A 22,562-nucleotide genomic window follows, 5' to 3' on the forward strand; every position below is an offset into this window, starting at 1 on the left:
TGTGCATAAACAATGTTGTGCATGCATAAAATCTCAGGATACAGTCAGGTCTCTCTCTCAAATGCACAGGGTGTGGACCTGCTCTCTGGAAGCAATAGATTTTACAGGGAATAAAACTGAGACTGATCTAATAGATTCAGAACCATTGGCCTAAGCCAAACATGGGGAAAATAATCACCAAGCATAAACTTTTGCACTGTATAGTGGAAATGGTGGTCTTTCTTGCATATTTCAGAAGAGAAATGCATGGACACCCTATCTTTCATAAGAGGTCTTATCTGGTTCAATGAGCACATTCAACAAGGGAATGACTCCTTGGGCTCTGTTTCAGGGGTTGCATTATAGGATGGCTGTGGAGCGGCGTGGTGTTTACCCAATACAAGGCTTTTGAAGAATAAATCGAGAAAGAATAAATACAATGATGATAACCCCATTACTTAGAGGCAAGGGGGTGACTAGACACAAGCATTGTATTGGTCAGTAAAAGGGGCCGGCGTAATGAATCTGGCAATTCACAGAAGGGGGGTATAAAGTAATGACACACCTCACTACAGCAAAGTTCTCTCTATACACAGTTCATATATAATTGTGACCACTGTGATTTAAAGGTGAAGGCTGATGGCCACAACAAGAAGATTTGTTTAAAACTGAACCATTACAATTAATATATCTTAACATACTTTGAACAAGAACTAAATCCTTTTAATTTAAAATCTGATATCACTTAAATGGCTCATGACATGAAGAATATAATTTTCCCTGATCTTTTGAAACTTCCTTCCCAATTTACAGTGTTAACTGAAACAAAGCTGCAAAACAATTTGGTTTCTATACTTTCACAGCTTTGTGACATCAAATGAATGGATCAAGCGCATGACTGTGTAGTAGTATTGTGCAGAGGTGAAGTATTGTACTAAAGAAAGGACAGAACAGGCACAACTATTTCTATCAAAGGTGCTTCATGCAGGATTTGTGTCTATTTGTGTGGTTTCTTAATTTTTTTCCCCTTATGCTACTGATTGACGTCTTTGACCACTGCAACACATCTCATGCCATAAGATGCTGTTTAACAGTTTAAATGTTAAGAGTGCATCTTGAGAACCATGACTGCTGTTCAGTGTTGTGTTATTTGATATGTTATTATGACCTGCAACAGTTTGAGATGTGTATGCTTCACATAATTTTGATTATTTATGATTATTTACTGGTATATACTGTAATCTACATGATATGAGAAAGTGGAGAATGATCTTGTGTTAATAAAATATTATTATTTATGATATACATTATAAGTAAGCCTCAAGGAAAATAATACAATAAGAAGTTGTGTCATGACCCTTTTAGTAGCCCTTCAGGGTGATATGAATATATATATACTGCACTGAACTTTACCCCCTCACCATCTGTAGCGCTAACATTTTTTACTAAGGCTTTTAGTCGCCAAAAAGTGCATCTTTCTGTACAAATAAAATATATGCATATGATAATGGTTCCACAAAAACACATGAAGAATGCTACTGAATAACTGATATCTGGAATTATAGGTTACCTTTGTTTATGGTAAAAGGAACCAAATTTCATCACATACCAGGTAGCCAATGCACAGAAATTATAACTAACAGACTATATAACTGGGCATACAGTAAATACAACTTAAGCTGTATTAACAAAATTTGTTGCATGCTGTTGAAAATGTTTAATGGTCAAGTTATCTAAACTGTCATTGTGAGGTGGGACTACTTTTCTTTATGGACTTTGGATTACCTAAATTCTTCTGACGGGTGGAGCTTTTTTCCCCATGTCAACATTGTTTTATGGATAGTCAGAGACTGTCTTCTACTGTAGGTGAAATGCCTTGAAAACAGAATTCAGTAACAGGTGAAAAAAGGCTGTTGTGCCTGATTGTAAGTGATTAAAGGAGATGCAACATTTGCCACCATATGGTCTATGCAGATATCAAATACTTACTGTCTGTAATAAAAATTGGGAATAGTTTCTATGATGTCAGGGTATTTATATACTTGGTGAGTGTATACACTATATACACTACAGTGTTGGTAAGTGATTCTTCCATATTGTGGATATACACGATTTATATGTAAACATGCTTTCACTCATATTTACAAAACATGTATACTACAAGCCACAGATACTGTCAGAGCTTAAGTTGTATTTTGCCCATTAATATAAATATAACTGAATAGATAACTCCAAGTAAGTCAGTAGCGTGACAGCCTTCATGGTTTGTCTGATGCTAAATGTTCATTTAGACTTTCAAGAATGTCTCCTTAATCTCAAAGATTTCCCAATTTCAGTGGGAAGAGATGATCTTTGAGGAATGTTAAAACATTTCCATGAAAATTAGTCAAAACATTTGGACAGACTACATAGAATAGCGACATAACATAGTTCTGGAGGGGTGTCTTCAGTTCTGGTCCTGGTGACAGTAGAATTGGAAGAGGAAATGTTAGGTTCATGGCCAAAATATAGGTGGACAAGGGTTTGAGCAGAAAAAACAGGAGCAGATTATTAGCTGGATGAGAGGAAAAGCCAGCTCTTGGAAAAAAAGTTTATATGGAACAAGTGAGGAAAGTTTCACAAAGCAGTGTCTCTCACTTACCATTTGTGATGCCAGGAGATAGATGGTCTCTCTCATGATGCCTAGACCTGGAAGCATCTTGTTCCCAGCCTGCCTGCTGACCTGTTGGTGGTCCCTGGCCCTCCAACATGTTCACAATGTCCACTCGGTCAATGCTCTTGAGGGCCACGTACAGGCTGTCCACTACAGTGGTGATAGACACACAGATGGTGGAGAAATGGAGAAGGGGAAGACAGGGTAGTTGGACATAAAGGATGAGGACAGAGACACACCACTGACAAAACCAAAGGATTTCAAGACACTATTAGGAAAGACATCCAAATAACAATAAGTTCAAAACGACATTAGGGTTAAGTGTACAAATCTTTATTTACTCTTGAAATTTCATATTTAGTAGATACTGTGCAAAAATCTGTCTCAGTCACGTGAACTTCTCTTTACAGCCACCATCATGTGGAAAGCAATGGCAGAGAATAAAAAAAAAACCACAAGCTGTATCAAGACATAGGGCCCTATTTTAAGGATCTAAACGCAAAGTGTAAAGCGCACAGCGCAGGTGCACTCAGAGCATGTCCAAATCCACTTTTGCTATTTTAACGATGGAAAAAATGGTTTGTCTAAACGGGTTCCATTCCCTTTAAGAGCCAGTTGCGCTCGTGCCATGACGGATTTGCTATTTACACGGTGGAATTTGGCAAGCGCAAAGACAGAACGCATCTCCGAGATGAAACAGAGCTGTTTGTGTGCGAGCAAATAGCCTAAGTAGGCATATATATATATATATATATATATATATATATATATACAAAAAAAAGCCTACAAAAAAAAAAAATCTTACGCATTGCAATCCTTTAATTTTGAATATTTGGCATGTTTGTGTGCTGCTGTGCGTCCCTGTGTTTAATAAGCAGCGTGTACGCTCTTTAAATAACAAAGAAAAAACATTGCGCAAGACTTTAGACCAGGTTTGAGTTGGTCTATGGCGCAGTCTATTTTCAGCTCCTTAAAATAGCAATGTGCCAGCAATGCGCCTGAACACACCTATTTTTTAGACCAGCGCAAAATTGAGTGCAAATGCATTTGCTAACTAAACGGCGTGGCGCTGGATGGGAAAATGCGAACAGTGCCGGGCTGAAACTAGCAAACACACTTGCGCTGCGCCTTACTTCGCATTGCGCGGGGTGTATTATAGGGCCCATAAAGTCAATGCTAAATACAGTAGGAGAGTACAAAGTCTTTAGTGGACTATCATTCGACCAGTGAGTTTTTTCTAATTTTCACCTAACAACACTGGGCAGCCCCACACCTGTATGAAGTTAGTCAGCAGCCCATTTTTCACTCTTAATTGTCTGTGTTTTTCTAGTTTCATTGAGAGTTATACTAGGTAAGATTATTTCAGGCAAGGTCTTTTTTCACAGTTTCAGCATTTTGCAAACCATGTAACCCCTCCAAGTTAAACATTCAAAGGTAGGATGTGCACCAGTGTGGCAGTGTTCAGTGTTCTTGATTTGGGAAGTTATACTTTGACAAAAACTTGTGAGGCTGATGGAATAGGGCCTAATATTAACCCCAAGAACTTGGGAAGTGGGAAGCAAGGGCAAGCTATTGCTGGCTTCACTCCTCTTAATACACTGTAGGTAATGCCGATTGGGGGCTGTCTACACCCACAAGGTGGGGCTGAGGTGCAGAAGAATGGTGAGATGGCCCCCTGACCCAAGCCCCCTGTGGTGCTGTGGCACTAGAAGTGTGCAACAGGCAGACTGTTGCCTGGATTTACCTGGTAGGTGCCTAGTGATAAGATAAGCATTTGAAGCTTTAAAGGAAAAAGTTTACCCAAAAATGAAAATTCTGTCATTAATTACTCACCCTCAGGTTGTTCCAAACCCACAAGACCTTCATTCATCTTCAGAAAACAAATAAATATATTTTCAATGAAATCTGGGAGCTTTCTGACCCTCCATAGACAGCAATGCAACTACCACGTTCAATGTACAGAAAGGTAGTAAGGACATCGTTAAAATAGTCCATGTGACATCACTGGTTCAACCTTAATTTTATGACACTATGAGAATACTTTTTTTGTGCACAAATGAAAACAAAAATAATGACTTTATTCAATAATTTCTCTTCCGTGTCAGTCTTCGATGTACATTTACAAGAATACCACAATGCATGGTACGCAGGTCCAACTATATGTTTTTTACACATATGCTAACGTACGTGCACAGTTGCTTCATCTTTGTCCACCATCTGCTTTATTTTTCTCCATAAGTTATGACATATCAAAATGTCTTTGTACTCTTTTAATATAAAATTGCAGCCCTCTTATAACCCTCTCATACAAGCACTTGTCATCTGTCTTTGTTGCAGTCTCCACTATCCTGCTTGGACTGGGAAGGAATATGCCATGGTAGAGTAAGCTGTGCATTTAATTTAGCTGACTGGGCCTAGTCCTCTACAGCTGTCATTCGACTTGGGCTGTTAGTAGACTCATTGCACCACTTCTACACCACAAGCAATAGCAGTCTGGGTACATTGAATGATTCCCAAACTTGTTTTTGGAGCCCTTCAACACTGCACATTTTGAATGTCACATTTGTATCACACACTCATTTCAGGTCTTGGAGTGTCTACTAATGAGCTGATGACCTGAATCTGTATGTCTGATTAGGGAGAATTAAAGGGCGTATCAGAAACAGTGCTGCAATGCTTCAGTCCCAGGCAAGAAATCCACATTTGGTGAAAGTTCTTCTTCTCATATGATTGCCACAAGTGTTTTGGCAAGGCTGTATTGTGTGGCTTACTTTGTGTGCAGTGGCACTCATTATAACTGATGAATGTTTTGTTCTAGCTAGTACACAGTCCTTTAGCAAGCTGATGTGGCACCCACTCAAAAAATTTAAATTGTTGCATGTAACTTTCCAATCACCTGTTCGCCAGCTGTGGCCGAAGTAGTGAAAGTACACAAATATCACAACTTTGTGGTAACTGAATGATTTCCTCAGTGCTTCCTCATTGTTTTATAAAAGTTTTCCTGATACACTAACAATCAAGAGCTTGAAGAGTGAGTCTTGAAGAGCGAAATTCTGAATAAGAATTGGGATGCTGGCCAACTTTATATGGAAATAGGCAATTCTCACTGCCTAAAGACATGCTTAAAGATCCTCAAGTACAGTCTTACAAGGACACAATACCCATAGACTGTCTGTATTGAAATTATTTGACTGACAGAAAACTGACAATTATTGTCGTGCTCTGATCTGAGCCTGGTTCTTCCTCTGGAAAAACACACATATCACAAAAGCAGATCGTTCTTCATTGTGATTCTGTACCCAAGCATTTTTTGGTGGGATATCCTACACAAATTATTAATAAAATCATTTTAGATTGAAATAAAACATTCTGTGTTTAATTTTCTCAGCCTGAATCGAATAGTAACTGTTTCTCATGGGTACATAAGCAATTTCCAGCATTTACAGGAGTTAGTCTGTTATTTTATTGCCATCCGAATCTAGAATGCAGATATTTTTCTTCCGCAACATTTTATTTAAAATGACATTAATTAAATTGCCATCCGAATCCATGAGTTTTATTACAGACGTCCACATGAGAAACAATTACCGTCCAAATGGGGCTATGACATCAGACCTAATTAATGATATTTTAGCAAAAACAATAAATCAATGTGACATTCTTATCTTAATGGAGTCAACAAGTGGGGTGCAGCCATAAAGTGACATGAAACCCTCTTAATTCAACAACAGTTATTTCTACCTCTGATTTGAAAAGGGTTCAGATATGGGGGCATGGAAAGCGTTGGTAAGATGGGAAGGTAGAGGGTGGTTAGAGAGAGGAGACTGCATGATAAGAGGAAGGGGCCTAAAGCACAGCAAGACTGCTATTCTGCTAAAGTTTTATAAACAGAAACAAAACTTTAGCTACCTTTGTTGAATCCCATAGTGCTGCACATTAAATGCTGATGCTGATACTTATAGCAACAAATATGGCAGCATGTTCATTTAGTTACGTCACATGAGACAGATGAAAACATTTAATTAAATTAAAATTTTAAATGTATGCATTTAGCAGACGCTTTTCTCCAAAGCGACTTAGAAGTAATAATAATGATCCATTTGCTCAAAAATAATCTAGGCATTCTTAGGATCATTGTGAATGGACACTATGTCACTTACTTTTGGCTTTCTTCCCCTCTCGAGTGGTCCACAGGTTGAGCAATGTTGAGCTCTGCTCTAAAAGGGAGTTGGGATTCTCCACACGGATCTTATTTATTTCATCTACATTAAACTGCAGTTCACGTCCCAACTCTGCACAGGAATTAGATATGACACATTATGGCCCGGAATGAATTAATATGTTCCTTCACTATTAAATTACTAATTTTAGACTTAATTATAATTTTCTTAAGTATGAGGGCTATATTTGTGCCACTCAATAAAAGGTTATTATAATAACAAATTGACAAATCAATATCAATCAAATATGAATTATATAAATTGGTGAATACACAGATGCATAAAACAAAAAGTAAATGATTCAACAATCAAACTATGTATCAGCAATCCAATCCAGCAATCAAAATAAAAACAAATAGACAAGGCGAACATTTTGAAAGCAGCGCGCATTTATTTTCTTTTTTCCTCATAGATTTATGTTGTAGTGCTGTATTTATGCTCCACTTTTCTTGAAGAATATGCAAGTTTAAAATATGTTCAAATTTGCATATGCAAATTAAGTGAAGGCAGGAGCGGGTTTATTGACAACAACTGCAGGCAATGAAATTGCAGTGAAATAAGAAAAAGGTGCATTTATTTGCATTTATGATATAGAAGTATATGACATGATTTGACATGCCTCCTAATTCTCTCATCATTGCAACATTTTGTATTTAGAATATATTTAGTTAATTCAGTTCATTTAGAAACAGAATGTTAAATCTTCTTTAAATGTTAATTTATATAACTACTCTGCAAAAAAATTGCAATTGATTTACTAATTTAATCAATTTATTATTGATATATCCATTAATTTATCACTTGGTTATTACGTTGCATGAATGGGCCTCCATATGAAGTCCCTAGTATGATAAAAGATTAGCTTGTGCAAAATAATCTTTTTGTAAAGCCAAAAAAATAAGTCAATGGTAGTCAGTATTTAATCTCTTCTGCACATGCTAGACAATGTGAAATGTTCTTGAGCTTTGGTAAATTTGGACCTTAAAGTAAATGACTTGTCAAAACATTTTGTATTCTATATATAGCAGAGAAATAACATTCAGATATGCCTTGACAAGACATGACCAGATAAGCATTCTGCTTGTTAAGCAAAAGAAGTGCATTCATAACCTCACACTCACCAGCCCAGCTCAGGCCTAACTGTTCAGCTATTAAAGCCATCTTTAACTCCATCCTTTCCATGGCGCTCAGTGATGCTGCAGAAACCAGACCATCATTGGCTCAAGAGTTCAGCAATCTGATGCTGCAGCTCAAATCTTATTTAAAGCAGGGTCAGGCAAAGGTTGTATGAGATTTGGGGGCTTAACATGCAGGAGATGTCAGTGTGGGAGCAATCTTACCCATGGCTGGTTCATTTAGAGCACTGTATCTTTCCCTCAGAGCTAAAGGAGTCAGAGTTCTCCTTCGCTCATCACTTCCTATAATCTGTTATAAAGAAATAAACACTATTAGAGAACAGCTGTAGATTTAACTATATATGTGAGCATCTTTTTGTGTAGGAAATGTAAACGTGAGAACAGTGATTATCAACATTTGCCATGTTACCTTGATGCAAGGCGGCATGGTTACGCTGAGGTTGCACAACACATGTTGACTATCTTCGTATTTGGTTGATTTGCGCAAGAAAGACAACAAACCAGAGGGATCTTTACTGCTGTCCCTCACCTGGGGAAAGGAGACAGAGGGTGATATACCAAAATATATACCAAAATATACCAAGACAACATATATATATATATATATATATATATATATATATATATATATATATATATATATATATATATATATATATATATATATATATATATATATATATGCTGTATTATACACAAAAGAAAACATTTTGCAGAATATCCCATTTCTTTTGTGGATCCTCTGCAGTGAATGGGTACCATCAGAATGAAAGTTATCTCAATAACCCACAAGAAATCCATATGACTCCAGTCCATCAGTAGCTTTTGAGGTAAAAAGCTGTGTGTTTTTAAGAAACAAATCCATTAAGATATTTTTAACTTCAAACCATTCCTTCCAGCTAAAATATGAGTCTTTTTAATGTGAAAGGAGAACAGGAGATGGACTTTTTACGTATTAGTATGGATAAGTATGGATTATGGATATTTTAGCTGTAAGCAATGGTTTTAAATCAAAACGTCTTGATGAATTTGCTCCTTACAAACACGCAGCTTTTCATCTTTTTACAAGAAGTTAAAATATGGACTGGAGACATGGGGATTACTTGTGGATTATTGTAATGTTTTTATCAGCTGTTTGGACTCCTATTCTAATGGCACCCATTCACTGAAGAGGATCCAATAGTGAGCAAGTGATATAATACTACATTTCTCCAAATCTAAAAAGAAATAACCTCACCTAGATTCTAGTTCACTATCTGTGAAATAATATATTTTAGCGGAAATAAGGTAAAGGTACTGTAACTGGCTGTGAAGACTTTACCTTGACAGACACAGGCAGTCTGTTGTCCCTGAAGGCTTGGAAGCTGAAACAGCGGGGCTGCTGTGCTGCCTTCCTTATGGGAACCAAGTTTCCTGAACACTCCAAATACAGCGGCATTCCCTCCATGACCTACAGAACACACAGCAACCAGCAGATGCAGCTTAAATGAAACATTTGATAATATTACATTTACATTTAATCATTTAGCAGACGCTTTTATCCAAAGCGACTTACAAATGAGAACAATAGAAGCAGTCAGATCAACAAGAGAACAACAACAGTATACAAGTGCCATGACAAGTCTCAGTTAGTCTAGTTAGTCTAGTTTTTTTTTTTTATAAATAAAAAGACAAGAAAAGGAAAAAGTGCTAGTATTAGTTGGTTAAGTGCATGCGAAACATCATTAACAACACATTTGCTTCTGTAATGTTCTGTAATCTTTATATTTAAGAATATTCAAAGAGATTAAAAACTGTTAGCTTGAATTTGACTGAATTATGAAAAACGTCTCGGTTACGTATGGTAACCCTCGTTCCCTTAAGGAGGGAACGGAGTCGCCACGTCGGTGACCGACGAATATGGGATATCGCTTCGATAGACCAATCTACTTTGAGTGTAAACTAAATGAGCCAATGCACATTGGCATGTAATTATTGCATCCAGCTGCCACTGATCACTGCGTGAGTATAAGGCAGCAGGTGCAATGTACTGTATACCAGGTTTTCGCTGAGGAGCCGAGCCGGGGACCCGGCAGCTCAGCGGCGGTACAGCAACCATGACGGCGGGACGTGGCCTCTTCAATTCCCTCCTTCAGGGAAAGAGGGTTACCATACGTAACCGAGACGTTCCCTTTCAGTCGACGAATATGGGATCCCTATCAAAGCGCCATGGGTGCTGCCCCTTCCAGTGCCCTGTGCGAGCTGCCTGCGCCCCTATTAGGTGTAGGCCGGGGCTCAGAACAAGTAGTTCCACTCGCCATTGTTAAAGCACTACCTCACTGGTGAGACTGGATAACACTGGGAAAACGTACCCATTCCACTTGGAACCGGGACGCTGCGGAAGCCCCATCCTTCCCGAAGGAGGTCTCGGGGGCAAATATACATATATCATCCGTTTAGGAGTATACAGAGAAATTTTAGATGATTAAAACCCTCTTGGGAAGGCAGGAATCTGCCGCGGAAACATGAGCTCTAAGGCTATACTGTGGACTATACACATACGAGCACCGCTTAGGTCTCAATATGGAACCCAGCCTTCCATGGTTCTCACAGATACATCATGAAGGCCTGGCGCTGGACGTTCCGCCGCATCCAGCTGCTTAAAGTGAGGGAGGATCTCAACAGGGTCTACAGTACGGACACTCTGGAGCAGTTTAAGCAAGCCGACACTAACCGGGGCCTCTCAGTGCCACTACTCGTTTGAGGTGAGAACACAGGAGGATACCGGCTCTACACGAAGGCAATAGAACCTAGCGAACGTGTTAGGGGTCACCCAGCCCGCAGCTCTACAAATATCTGTCAGCGAGGTGCCACGAGCCAGCGCCCAGGAGGATGCAACACTTCTAGTTGAGTGAGCTCGCAACCTGAACGGGCAGGGCACATCCTGAGCCTGATAAGCCAGGGTTATGGCATCCACAATCCAGTGGGCCATCCTCTGCTTAGAGACGGCACTCCCCTTCTGCCGGCCTCCGTAACAGACAAAGAGCTGGTCTGAGGTCCTGAAGCTTTGTGTCCGGTCTACGTAGCACCACTCGACGAACAGGTTCCACTTCAAGGCGTAAGCGTGTCTCGTAGATGGTGCTCTTGCCGAAGTGATGGTGTTCGCTACCTCTTGGGGTAGGTCACCTAGAACCTCCGCGTCCCGTCCAGGGACCAGACATGGAGTTTCCAAAGGTCTGGACACGGGTGCCAAATGGTGCCCCATCTCTGAGTCAGTAGATCCTTCCTCAGAGGAATTGGCCAAGGAGGGGCTGTCGCAAGGATCACTAGTTCGGGGAACCAGGTCCGTGTGGGACAATACGGCGCTACTAGCAAGACTTGCTCCTCGTCCTCCCGGACTTTGCACAGTGTCTGTGCGAGAAGTCTCACTGTGGAAAACACATACTTGCGTAGGTCCCGCGGCCAGCTGTGTGCCAGTGCGTCCATGCCAAGAGTTCCCTCGGTCAGGGAGTAGAACAACTGGCAGTGAGAGGTCTCTGGAGAAGCAAACAGGTTTACCTGAGTGGCTCCGAACCGCCTCCAAATCAGCTGGACCGTCAGGGGATGGAGTCGCCATTCTCCCGGGAGCATTGCTCGAGACAGCTCGTCGGCTGTACGATTGAGCAGGCCTGGAGATCTGCTCTAGGGGCACCCCTGCCTAGGGGCACCATCTGACCACGGAGTGAGGGTTTGGCGACAGGCCGGTGTAACTTGGACCCGGTGAGTGCCGCGCTTCCACGCCCACCTCGGGACTTGGCCATAAAGCCAGTGCTGGAGCAGTCTCATATGTAATAGGCCGAGCAGTGTAAGTGCCGCCGCGGCCGCCATATGCCCCAGGAGCCTCTGATCTCGAGACTGTGCTCGTACCAGCCAATCGTCTAAGTAGTTGAGAATGTGAACACCCTGCTCTCTGAGAGGAATGAGAGCTGCCTCCGTGACTTTCGTGAAGACATGGGAAGACAGGGACAGCCCGAAGGGCAGGACCTTGTACTGATATGCCAGTCCTTCGAACGAAAACCGCAGAAAAGGTCTGTGGCACGGAACGATGGAAGTACACGTCCTTCAGGTCGATCGCTGCAAACCAATCTTGGGAACGGACGCACCCGAAAATGCATTTCTGTGTCAACATTTTGAACGGTAGCCGATTGAGGGCCCGATTCAAAACTCGCAGATCCAAGATCGGTCGTAACCCACTGCCTTTCTTGGGTAAAATGAAGTACGGGTTGTAAAACCCCATCCTCATATCGGCTGGAGGGACCGGCTCTATCGCGTCCTTCGCCAGTAGGACTGCGATCTCTTTCCGCAAGCCAGGGGCATCGGACGCTTTCACTGTAGTGAAGCGGACACCGCAGAGCTTGGTGGGACACCGGGCGATCTGAATAGCATAGCCGAGGCTGATGGTTCGCAGAAGCCAGTGAGACGGGCTGGGTAGCGCTGACCAGGCACTTAAAAACCGTACAAGCGGGACTAGCGGAGCCACAGCCATACCCGCAGTGGGGCAGCGAGGTAGAACACAGGGACCCAACTGGGGCGGCTTGTGAGCAGGCCGGAATGTGGTGCGAGTGTGGGGTGCAGGGCTCACCTGGTTCCACGGGTTGGCAGAGGGTGCGTGAGTAGGGTCTTTGTTGATGCTCTCGAACCGCCCGCTGCTGCCATCTGGCGAAGGAGGAGGATGAGTGAGCTCCGGTGCTTGGCTGTCCGCAACTCTCTGTGCCCTCCTGGGACCCAGAGAGGGAGAAAACTGCTTTCCCGTCGAGATTTCCAGATTCTCCGCCTGGCCCACCTCCAGGGGAGGGAGAGGTGCCTTCACCATCCCCCAGAAAGCAGCTACCTCTCTCTGGATCACTGGTGCCGGGGCCTCTTGCTCTTCTGCTCACCGCCAGGTTTGACGGGGGCCAGGACGGGAGGGGCAGCCTGCCTGCGCCCAGCTCCACGGCACCACTTGGAGGCTGCTGCAGATGTGAGCGGAGGCGGATGCAGGGAGCTGCCCTCGGCGACGAGCAGGCTGGGGCACTGCAGCTGGCGGGCGAGTGGAGGCAGCAAGGATCTGTCGGATCACCTCAGTCTGTGTCGCCGAAGAGGCCGGTATGGGACACAGGGGCATTGAGAAACCGGACCTTGTCGGTGTCCCTCATGTCTGCCAGACCCAGCCAGAGATGGTGCTCCTGGACCACTAATGTGGACATCGCACGACCCAGCGAACTTGCTGTGACCTTAGTCACTCGAAGCGCAAGGTCAGTGGTGGTTCGGAGTTCTTCCAGAAGCGCTGGATCGTGACCACCCTCGTGCAGGTCCTTCAGTGCCTTAGCCTGGTGCACCTGCAGTAACGCCATAGCATGTAAGGCGGAAGCAGCTTCCCCGCAAGCCACATAGGCACTGCCGGTCAGACCAGACGAGTGCCTACAGGCCCGGGAAGGAAGCACTGGGTCTCCACGCCAGAAGGCGGTGGACTTAGGACACAAGGAGGTGCCTATGAGGAGGAGCCCACCGGCCAGTTTCTGGCAGTAAAAGGTGCCGTCCACGACTTGGTGAGCTCGTCATGCACTTCCGGAAAGAAAGGCACTGCGACCAGCGCGTGCCACCCCAAGAAACCAATCATCCAGCCGCGAGGGTTCGGGACGCGGTGGGGGATTCCACTCGAGCCCTACCCTCTCTGTTTTAGGTTTTAATGTAAAAGATACTTTACTGTAGAAATAACACCAGTTGCTATAAACACATGGACGAAGAAACAATAAATGCATTATTTTGTATCGTCTATATGAAGTCTGTAACACACTATATCATATGACCTCGATGTCTCTACTGCGAGCCACTTCAGTAAAGTTCTCGTGCTGCTCCAGGGTTTTGTCCATTTTGTCATCAGTCATGCAATAACAGCGGAGTCGACCCTCTCGTGCTTCATTCATCTTTGCAAAAACTACAAACTTGGCCATGTACGGCACAGCTGACAGCTCACGGTACAGAAGGTTGGCAAAGGACACGGCCTCTGCAGTCCGAGGACAGTCTGCCAGCCAGAAACTGTGGGAGAGCAAAACAGATCTGAGTCACATTTTTAATATGACCAAGGTTGAATAATAACATACTGCTGTGAAGACGACACACATTGAGAACTTCTGAAATAACCTAACACGTGATGTACAGGTTATGATACTTACCGGGCAGAGACATTGGTGGTGAAACTGGCACAGCCATTGGCATAAATAAGTTTAGTGGTGCCAGTTATATCTTCCCACTGAGCTTGAGCTGTGCCACCTATGAAATGTAGAGAAAGTAAATATGCAATAGATTTTCAGTGTCTTTATTTTAAAGATGTTTAAAAAAGAACCTTGCTCAGGAGCTGTGTTTGATCATTCTGGGTAAATTATGATAAATTAATATTTTTTAACCTTGAAAACCTAATGCTTACATTGATCACTCTTGCACAATTGCTGAGCAGTGTAATTTCTTTAATAATGGAATTTCTTCCGAATCAATGGCATAGCAAAAACAATTTTCTTTGCTCAACATTTTCTAAGGAAGTCTCTTTTATTTCTTCATCTTGAAAACAAATATTTTAAAGCACCACATCCTCATTGTTTAGTCTATGAAAAGCTTCCTTAGTTGTATGTGCACATTATACTGGTATAAGAAATATATTAACATTAAAGCAAATCATTTCACCCATTTGAACTTGTTCCTATTTCCTATATATTTGTAATTATGATATAAACTAATTTTCACAATCAGTATTTTTGTCTTGTTCGCCAGTAAAAATATTTAAATATCCTTAAAATAAGATTATCCAGATAGAAAATTCTTATTGACTTACAATATTATTACTATTCATATAGAATTGTAGAATTTGTTACTATATATTATTAGTTATAGCATTATAGTATTTATTAATGTCAAATTTATTTTGTTAAATATGTTTTTTAGATTTCATTTGTTCATTATTTCAAGTTTTAGTATTTTTGTCATTTTTATTCCTTCTTGTTTTTAATATGTATATTTAGATTTATTTGTATTTTAGTTTGAGTAATTTTTGTACTTGTACCTAAAAATGTTATTTCAGTCATTTTCTAATTTTCATTTTCTTTTACGGTTGTTTTTTTTTTCATCTAGTATTTATATTTTCTCTTATTTATCTTTTCCACGGACAAAAACAGTTTCCTAAATGTTTTAGTTAAGAATAACACAATTGCATAAATCAGAAAAAAACTAAGAAAGATTTTCTATTTTCTAATAGGGCAAGAAAAATAAACTTAAAACACATTAACGTAAAGAAAAACTGCTTAAAGGATGATTCGATATTTTCACAAGAAGTTTTTTTTCCCCAATGTAAAAATGTTAGGCAAATTTTTACCGATGACACTGCATAGCAGGCGGAGGCTGGTGGTGTCGCCCTCGCCAGCATCCCGTGGACTTTCCCTCCAGGAGGGAGGCAGTGGAATCCTCAGGCCGATGGGACGGTGAAACTTGCGCCGACGAGGCTCTACAGTCACGACAGGACTGAATGTGGCTTGGTTCCCTAGAAGCTTGGCCACCAGCTCATCAGGGACTGGCTGTGCCTGAGTGCCAAGGATGGAGGAGGAGAAGAGACCACGACAGAGTGGTAGAGCACAAAGTAAAGGGGTGGGGAAAAGCAAAGGTGAAAGAGAAGAACATTGAATGAAAGTCAGAAGAAATAGATTTGGTAGTGTGAACAATGCATTCATATTTACATATGAATGAATGAGAGGGAGATTCAGTGTGGAAATGTGTACCAAACAAATTTTCATGAGAGAAATCAGGGAAAAGAAGAGACAGAATAGATCTCAATATATTTCTGGTTTCTTATTATTGCAATTATTGCACAATGCAATTCAAGACACCAAATTTAGCTTGTCAGTCAGTCTTATTTATTAACTGAAAAAAGAGTTACAAACATTATTGAACCAAAGCTGGTGCAAAATTAATTCACTTGCAGTACAAGAAACAGACACAACAAGTTGACCCTGTATTGTTGTAAAGCTTCTGAAGATCTTTGAGTGTGCAGTTCATTATAATAAATGTTTTATTTATTTATGCTCACCCTCAGGCCATCCAGTATATTATAGGTGTATTTTTTCATAAGAGGAACAGTAAAGAAGATTTTTGGATGAAACTGTGGTCCTTAGGGATTCATAAAATGTAATTTAGTGGCTGCCATCAATAAAAGCATATACAGGCAACACAAAATGAATACCCATGGCTCCTGATGATATATTGAGGTCTTATGGAGTGAAATGATTAATCTGTACAAGAAACGGAACATTATTACCTGTAAACCGTAGCATCAGGCACACGCTCCGAACAGTTTGCGGCTTGAAAAGCACAGATCTATGTTACTCAATAAAACTCACTTTTGGATGCCTCAGAGTCACTCCGACTCGAAATTAGCTGAAATACTGGTGAATCTGATCTTATGATGAATTAACTCATTTAATGCTCCACTTCCTCCAACAGTTACTGAACTGAGAGAACAGTTAGCCTCGGGCCGTAGACCAATCAGCCTTTGGTGTGCACATGCGTGAACCAAGCACTCCAATGAAGGGGCAAAATTTAAGTTTTCATAGTTTTACTTAATGTAAAATGAGGGTTCACTGAAAATAATAGAAGTTCCTCATTTTCCTGAGGTTATGGATTACAGACAATAATGTTGTAAATAATGTTCAGTTTCTTACAAAGACGTTTACAAAAACGTTTTGCTTAATAAGACCTCAATATATTGCCAGAAGCCACAGGTATTAATTCTGTGTTCTCTGATATGCTTTTATATTCTTAAATATGGGTAGCTGCAGGCTAGCATTTATTGAACCACTAAGGTGGAATTGAATTGAGCAACATTAGACAGAAAGTCTTTCTCATAGAGCTTGGTATATAGTGTATCATGGTCCAACATTTTAAGTTCTGTTAAGAATCAGTGGTCAGTGCCAGTCAGTGTCATTGAACCGACCTGAGAAATCTTCCAAGAATATGAGAAACATCTCAAAGAAAACTGAAGAATACTTCTGCATATTATTACGGCAAAATATATGAACTATTAAGGTCAATTACATTTTTTGCCACCACAAAATAACTGACTTCCTGACATCCAGCGTTTTAAACAACACAAAAATTATAAATGATCTGTTTAGAATTCAGCACAAGGGGAACTGACTAAGTTTGTCAATACATTTAGAGTTTTCAATTATTAGGTCAATTATTAAAAAGAAGAAACAACAAAAATGAAGCAAAAAAAAAATAATAATAATGTAACAAATGACACAGATTATTAAACAAATGATGGGTTAAAAACAAGAATAAAAATCAGCTTTGGTATCGGTTGTTTCACTTGCTGGCCCAAGAAAACAGAAATAAACACATTCATGAGTCCTGCATGATTATTTAAAATTAAAATTAAAAATATAAAACTGCATTTAAATTTTAAAAATATATTTTTGTAGCTAATAAACTTTTTTAACAAATCTAATAAAAATTTAGTACAGTAATTCAGTAAGACAATTTGTCTTATGAAAGTTTGCGTTTATAAGGTGCTTCAGATATTTGTAATAGTAGAGAAAATGTTTTCTCAATTTCACTGAGCTTCAACTTCCATGTCTTTTATCCTCCTCAACTTACAATTTCTTCAATCAAAACCTGCAAATCTTTTATCAATTCTCAACTTTTGCTGTTGCACTGTATGCACTACTTTTTACTGCACTGTAAACGTGTCTGTATATGTTCATCTGTAGAAATAAGCTATGTTTAATTTAAGCAGGAAGTAGACCGATAGCATGCCATCACATACTATACCATATTTCATCATTCATTTTTACCATCATCAAACTCAATCATAAAGATCTAAACAACTTACAAAATAACATTCATTCACATTCCAAGAAACAAGGTTAAATTAGCTGAGCCCATAATTCATTTTGAGAGATGAAAGATGAGATGTTTTGTCACGTTTGATGTGTCTCATGACCAGACAGGAAAACAACAACAACAACAAAAACTAAAAGCTGTCAGATACATTATGATAATATGCAGGAGATAAGCTTCCTCCATTTTCCATCACATCTTCCTCCTCATCATCCTCCCATCTCACCTGCAGTCCGAGACGGACACGCTTGGTGACAGCTGTCTCAGGAAAACTGGCCTGGACCATGGGCACCAGCTTACTGGTGAGATAACCCCCTTCTGGGCCAATCAGATCATTCTCCTGCTGGATACGGGACACCACGGCAAAGTAGAGCGGGAAGTCGGTCGAGATGATGCGCCGGATTCTTTTCTTCCCAAGTTCCTCTTGACTCTCAAGGTCTTAATAGAGAAAGACAATATGAGACAAAATCATCAAAATTCACTGAAAGTACATGATATTCACTGTACATTTGTGACCCTGGACCATAAAACCAGTCATAAGGGGAAATTTTTCTAAATTGAGATTTTTACATAATCTGAAAGCAGAATAAATAAGCTTTCCATTGAATCATGGTTTATTAGGACAGGACAATATTTGGCCGAGATACAACTATTGGAAAATCTGGAATCTGAGGGTGCAAAAAAAATCGAATATTGAAAGAAAATTGCCTTTAAAGCTGCTCAAAGTCCTTAGCCATGCATATTACTTATCAAAAATTAAGTTTTGATATATTTATGGTAAGAAATGTACAAAATATCTTCATGGAACATGATCTTTACTTAATATCCTAATGATTTCTGGCATAAAAGAAAAATCGATAATTTTGATTGGTTTTGTGGTTCAGGGTCACATTTATGCATTCATTATAAAGCCTGTAAAGGAATAGTTGACAAAAAAGTTTTATTAGCTGTAAATGTACTCCTACTCTCAGGCCATCCAAGATATAGTTTGTTTCTTCATGGAAAGAAGACGTAGCATTACATCATTTACTCACCAATGAATCTTCTGTAGTGAATTGGTGCCATCAGAATGAGTCCAAACAACTGATAAAAACATCACAATTATCCATGAGTAATCCGCACCATTCCGGTTGATAAATTATTATCTTGTGAAGTGAAAAGCTGCATGCTTATAAGAAACAAATCCATTATTAAGATGAGATGACTTTTTCACTAGAGGAACCAATACTATGGATAGAGGATTCATATTTTTTTTGCCAGAAGTAATGGTCTGAAGTAAAAAAGAATGTCTCAATGGATTTCTTATAAACAAGCAGTGTTTAATTTTACTAGATGTTAATCAATGGACTGTAGTTTTTATCAGCAGTTTGGACTCTCATTCTGATGGCACCCATTCACTGCAGTGGATCCATTGATGAGTAAGTGATGTAATGCAAAATTTATCCAAATCTGTTCTCATGAAGAACCAAACTCATGTACATTTTGAGCAAATTTACATTTTTGGGTTAACTATTGCTTATAGAGATCAAAATAAAACAAAATCTGCAACTGCTTAACAGCAAATATAACTGTATATTTGGTAAACTGTCAATACAGTATAACCTAATTTATATCACTTCAAATTACAGCAAGAATGAGTACACACCTTCATCCATGCCATTGAGGATGGTCTCCAGGACCTCGTCACCATATCGATCACGATGCTCCTTCCAGACTGATCCATTCTCACTCCTCAAGACGACTAGTTCATGATCTCCCCGCCCAAGTGCGGCGAAATGGGGAATCTCTACAATCACAGGCCTTCAGGAGCAAAGGAAGTTGTGTCAGTTTGCAGTCTCAGTTTAATAGATCTTGTTTTATTACAAAACTGCTTTCCTCACCCTAAGAACTGCATGCCAGCTGGACCAAGAGAGATGATACGGCTGGTGAGACCCTCACCCTCCACCAGAGGAGGTGGTGTGGCAAGCTTCTGCGGCTTCACCAGGCGACAGGTGATGCGTGTTGGAGCGGCACAGGTACGAGGAGGAATGATGACACGCAGGCCGTTATGTCTGCTGCCTCTCATTGAGCCGCCACGAGCATCTACCATGAAGCTCACCAGGAATCTGCAGAACCACAAGGACAAAGACCATGGACACTCAATGAATTTCATGATATTGCAATGTCATGTACTGTATCTGATTCCTCAAAAATGTGCACAATATTTCAGGTAGAGGCAAGAAACTAACCCGGTGTGGATGGGACTTGCTACTGGACTGACATTGTCTGACGTCTCTGTGGCTGGACTGCTGGGGATCAGTGAATCTTCATCATACTCCTTGGCCAAAGGAAGTGGCGTGTGCTGCTGTACATGTGTAGATGTGTAAAAATGTAAAAAAATTATACAAATAAGACAATGCTAAAAAAATAAATGTAAAATTTCCATTTAGCTAATAGCTATTAAAAAGTGGTTTGGTGGTAACATGGTACAGTATTGCTTTTAGACAGTAATGCCATTGTATCTAAAGTCTTCTTTATGCGGTACAAACTATACTTATACACGACAAAAGTAAAAACAAAAAAAATTGTATAAGCATGGTATTATATGGTAATCCAATGTACTTCAAAGAACGTTATGATGTGGAGCCTCTTTTATTTTAGGCGGCTGTAACTACTATGTATTTGCATAGGAACATATTTACATACACTACCATTCAAAAGTTTGGGCTTCGTAAGGTTTGTAATAGTTTTTGAAACGCTTCTGCTCAAAAAGGCTGCATTTATTTGATCAAACAGACAGTAAATACAGTAATATTGTAAGACATGCAAATTTAAAATAAAAGTTTTCTACTGTAATACATTTTAAAATGTAATTTATTCCCATGATTAAAGCTGAATTTTCTGCATTGCTGCTCTAGTTAACATTGTCACCTGATCTTTGAGAAATTATTCTAATATGATGATTTGCTGTTCAAAAAACATTTCTTCATATTATCAGTGTTGAAAACAATTGTGCTGCTTTATATTTTTGTTGAAACTGTGATGCATTTTGCAGGATTTTTTGATGAATAGAAAGTTCAAAAGAACATTTATTTAAAATAGATTTCTGTTGTAACATTATAAATCTCTTTACTCTCACATTTGATCAATTGAATGTGTCCTTTCTGAATAAAAGTATATAAAAACACTTAGTGACTCCAAACTTTTGACATTTTAAAATGTTAAGTACAGGAGTCAGAAAACATGTGTAAAATGAGACCTATGGAACTACTATGCAAAAAAAATAAAAAATAAAAATAAAAAAACTGACCTGCTCCAGTTCATGTTCTTTCAGCATGACTGTTTCAGGAGATACACAGGGGATCCTTGGAGAAACACAAGTTAGAAATAAGTCTGACACAAAGGAATATGTAAATGACAGTTCCCCAGTCCCATTATTATTCATCACTGTGGCCTTTCCTCAGTTTGGGCTCTGGTCTTTTCTATTCAATCTAGTTTGAAACATTCTTGGTAATTTCTTCCAGCAACATTATGAATTTGTCTCCCCTCTACTTTATACATGTGTCTCTTCTTGTTAAATCTGAACTATCTTTAACATCATTACTGCAACTCTCCCTCGTACTCTAGAACATTCTTGGGAGAAAGGAAATCCTCATCATGGTCCTTTAAGTCCTCCATCTTCAAATACCTGGCACCTTCGTTCCCCAGCAGCTCCTCGCCTGCCGCAACGAGGGAATGAGAAAAGAAAAGAGAAAAAAGAAGATTTAGTTAAAACATGCTGTCAACTGGAAATGAACACTGAATGAACACTGACTGGACAATATGGAGAGGATATAAATGGACTGAGAGCTGTTGAGTGGGTGTAATATGTTATGACAGTGACAAAGAAGTACCATGGTACTAACACTGTTCTTTTTTTTTTTTAAAGGAAAAGACATGCAGTAATGTAATCAGATTACCATTTCTTGTAATGAAGTGAGATAATAATTTTCAGTAATCACTGTCACAATTACTTTTGTTTTGTCATTACATTGCATTTACAATTTTAATGAGCAATGATTAATTTATAACCTAAATGAACATTAAACAATAAATATTTCTTTGAACAAAGTGATTACGATTTCTTTCAACTGGTTGAAAAACCTGTAAATGAAACAAATACTGAAGTGAAAGGACAATTTGGTAGGCCTTGGATTGTCCAAAAGTTGTTTAGAAGTTAACGTGACATGATTAATGTTCGAAAGTCTTTTGTTACAATGTTGAAAAAGTAATTAGCATGTAATAACTAATTACTTTTTGCAATAACCTCCCCAACACTGACTGCATATGAGTAAGAATGAAGAAAAGGGCAAGATTTGTGATGGACATGCTGCAACAAAACATATAAAATCTTTAAAAACCTTTAAAATCTGTTGTTACACAAGGAGCTGAAATGCAGTACCGTCCACAGTATAAAACCAGATTTTATATGACAAGATAATTCTATATAAATACATATCTATTCTTTTAAAAAATAAATAATAATCACTGATTTTGCAAATTGAAATTCTGAAGAAACCTAGAATGCATGAATATAATGTGTTAATGTTATATTTATAAGTACGCATTCAATATTTCTGTCTTGTAAATTTGTTTCATAATCAAAATTGCACAAGATAACACTTTCAGAGACTATATCTCTAATTAAATTTGTTCTTAGGCAGTTTTGCTTCT

The 22,562-nt window shown here is 39.5% G+C and overlaps 1 protein-coding gene across 6 annotated transcripts in view; it reads right to left on the reverse strand.

Moving 5' to 3' along the window:
* The window catches only part of ank1a (ankyrin 1, erythrocytic a), a 189,115-nt gene that overhangs the window by 24,446 nt on the left and 142,107 nt on the right, over positions 1 to 22,562 (reverse strand). For 3 of the 6 annotated variants that reach the window (XM_059549701.1, XM_059549702.1, XM_059549696.1), the window contains 15 exons: positions 21,472 to 21,568; positions 21,160 to 21,214; positions 20,099 to 20,214; positions 19,751 to 19,975; positions 19,516 to 19,670; positions 18,097 to 18,308; positions 15,352 to 15,556; positions 14,162 to 14,258; positions 13,796 to 14,024; positions 9,310 to 9,438; positions 8,398 to 8,517; positions 8,193 to 8,277; positions 7,974 to 8,048; positions 6,793 to 6,924; positions 2,621 to 2,782 (listed from right to left, as the gene is read on the reverse strand). In XM_059549701.1, coding sequence (XP_059405684.1) covers positions 2,621 to 2,782; positions 6,793 to 6,924; positions 7,974 to 8,048; positions 8,193 to 8,277; positions 8,398 to 8,517; positions 9,310 to 9,438; positions 13,796 to 14,024; positions 14,162 to 14,258; positions 15,352 to 15,556; positions 18,097 to 18,308; positions 19,516 to 19,670; positions 19,751 to 19,975; positions 20,099 to 20,214; positions 21,160 to 21,214; positions 21,472 to 21,568 — 2,094 coding nt within the window. Of the gene's footprint in view, positions 1 to 2,620; positions 2,783 to 6,792; positions 6,925 to 7,973; positions 8,049 to 8,192; positions 8,278 to 8,397; positions 8,518 to 9,309; positions 9,439 to 13,795; positions 14,025 to 14,161; positions 14,259 to 15,351; positions 15,557 to 18,096; positions 18,309 to 19,515; positions 19,671 to 19,750; positions 19,976 to 20,098; positions 20,215 to 21,159; positions 21,243 to 21,471; positions 21,569 to 22,562 lie in introns of all 6 variants that reach the window. The other 3 variants (XM_059549699.1, XM_059549697.1, XM_059549698.1) reach the window with 3 other exon arrangements.

This window comes from Carassius carassius, chromosome 5 (assembly GCF_963082965.1).
Source record: "Carassius carassius chromosome 5, fCarCar2.1, whole genome shotgun sequence".
Lineage (NCBI taxonomy): Eukaryota > Metazoa > Chordata > Actinopteri > Cypriniformes > Cyprinidae > Carassius > Carassius carassius.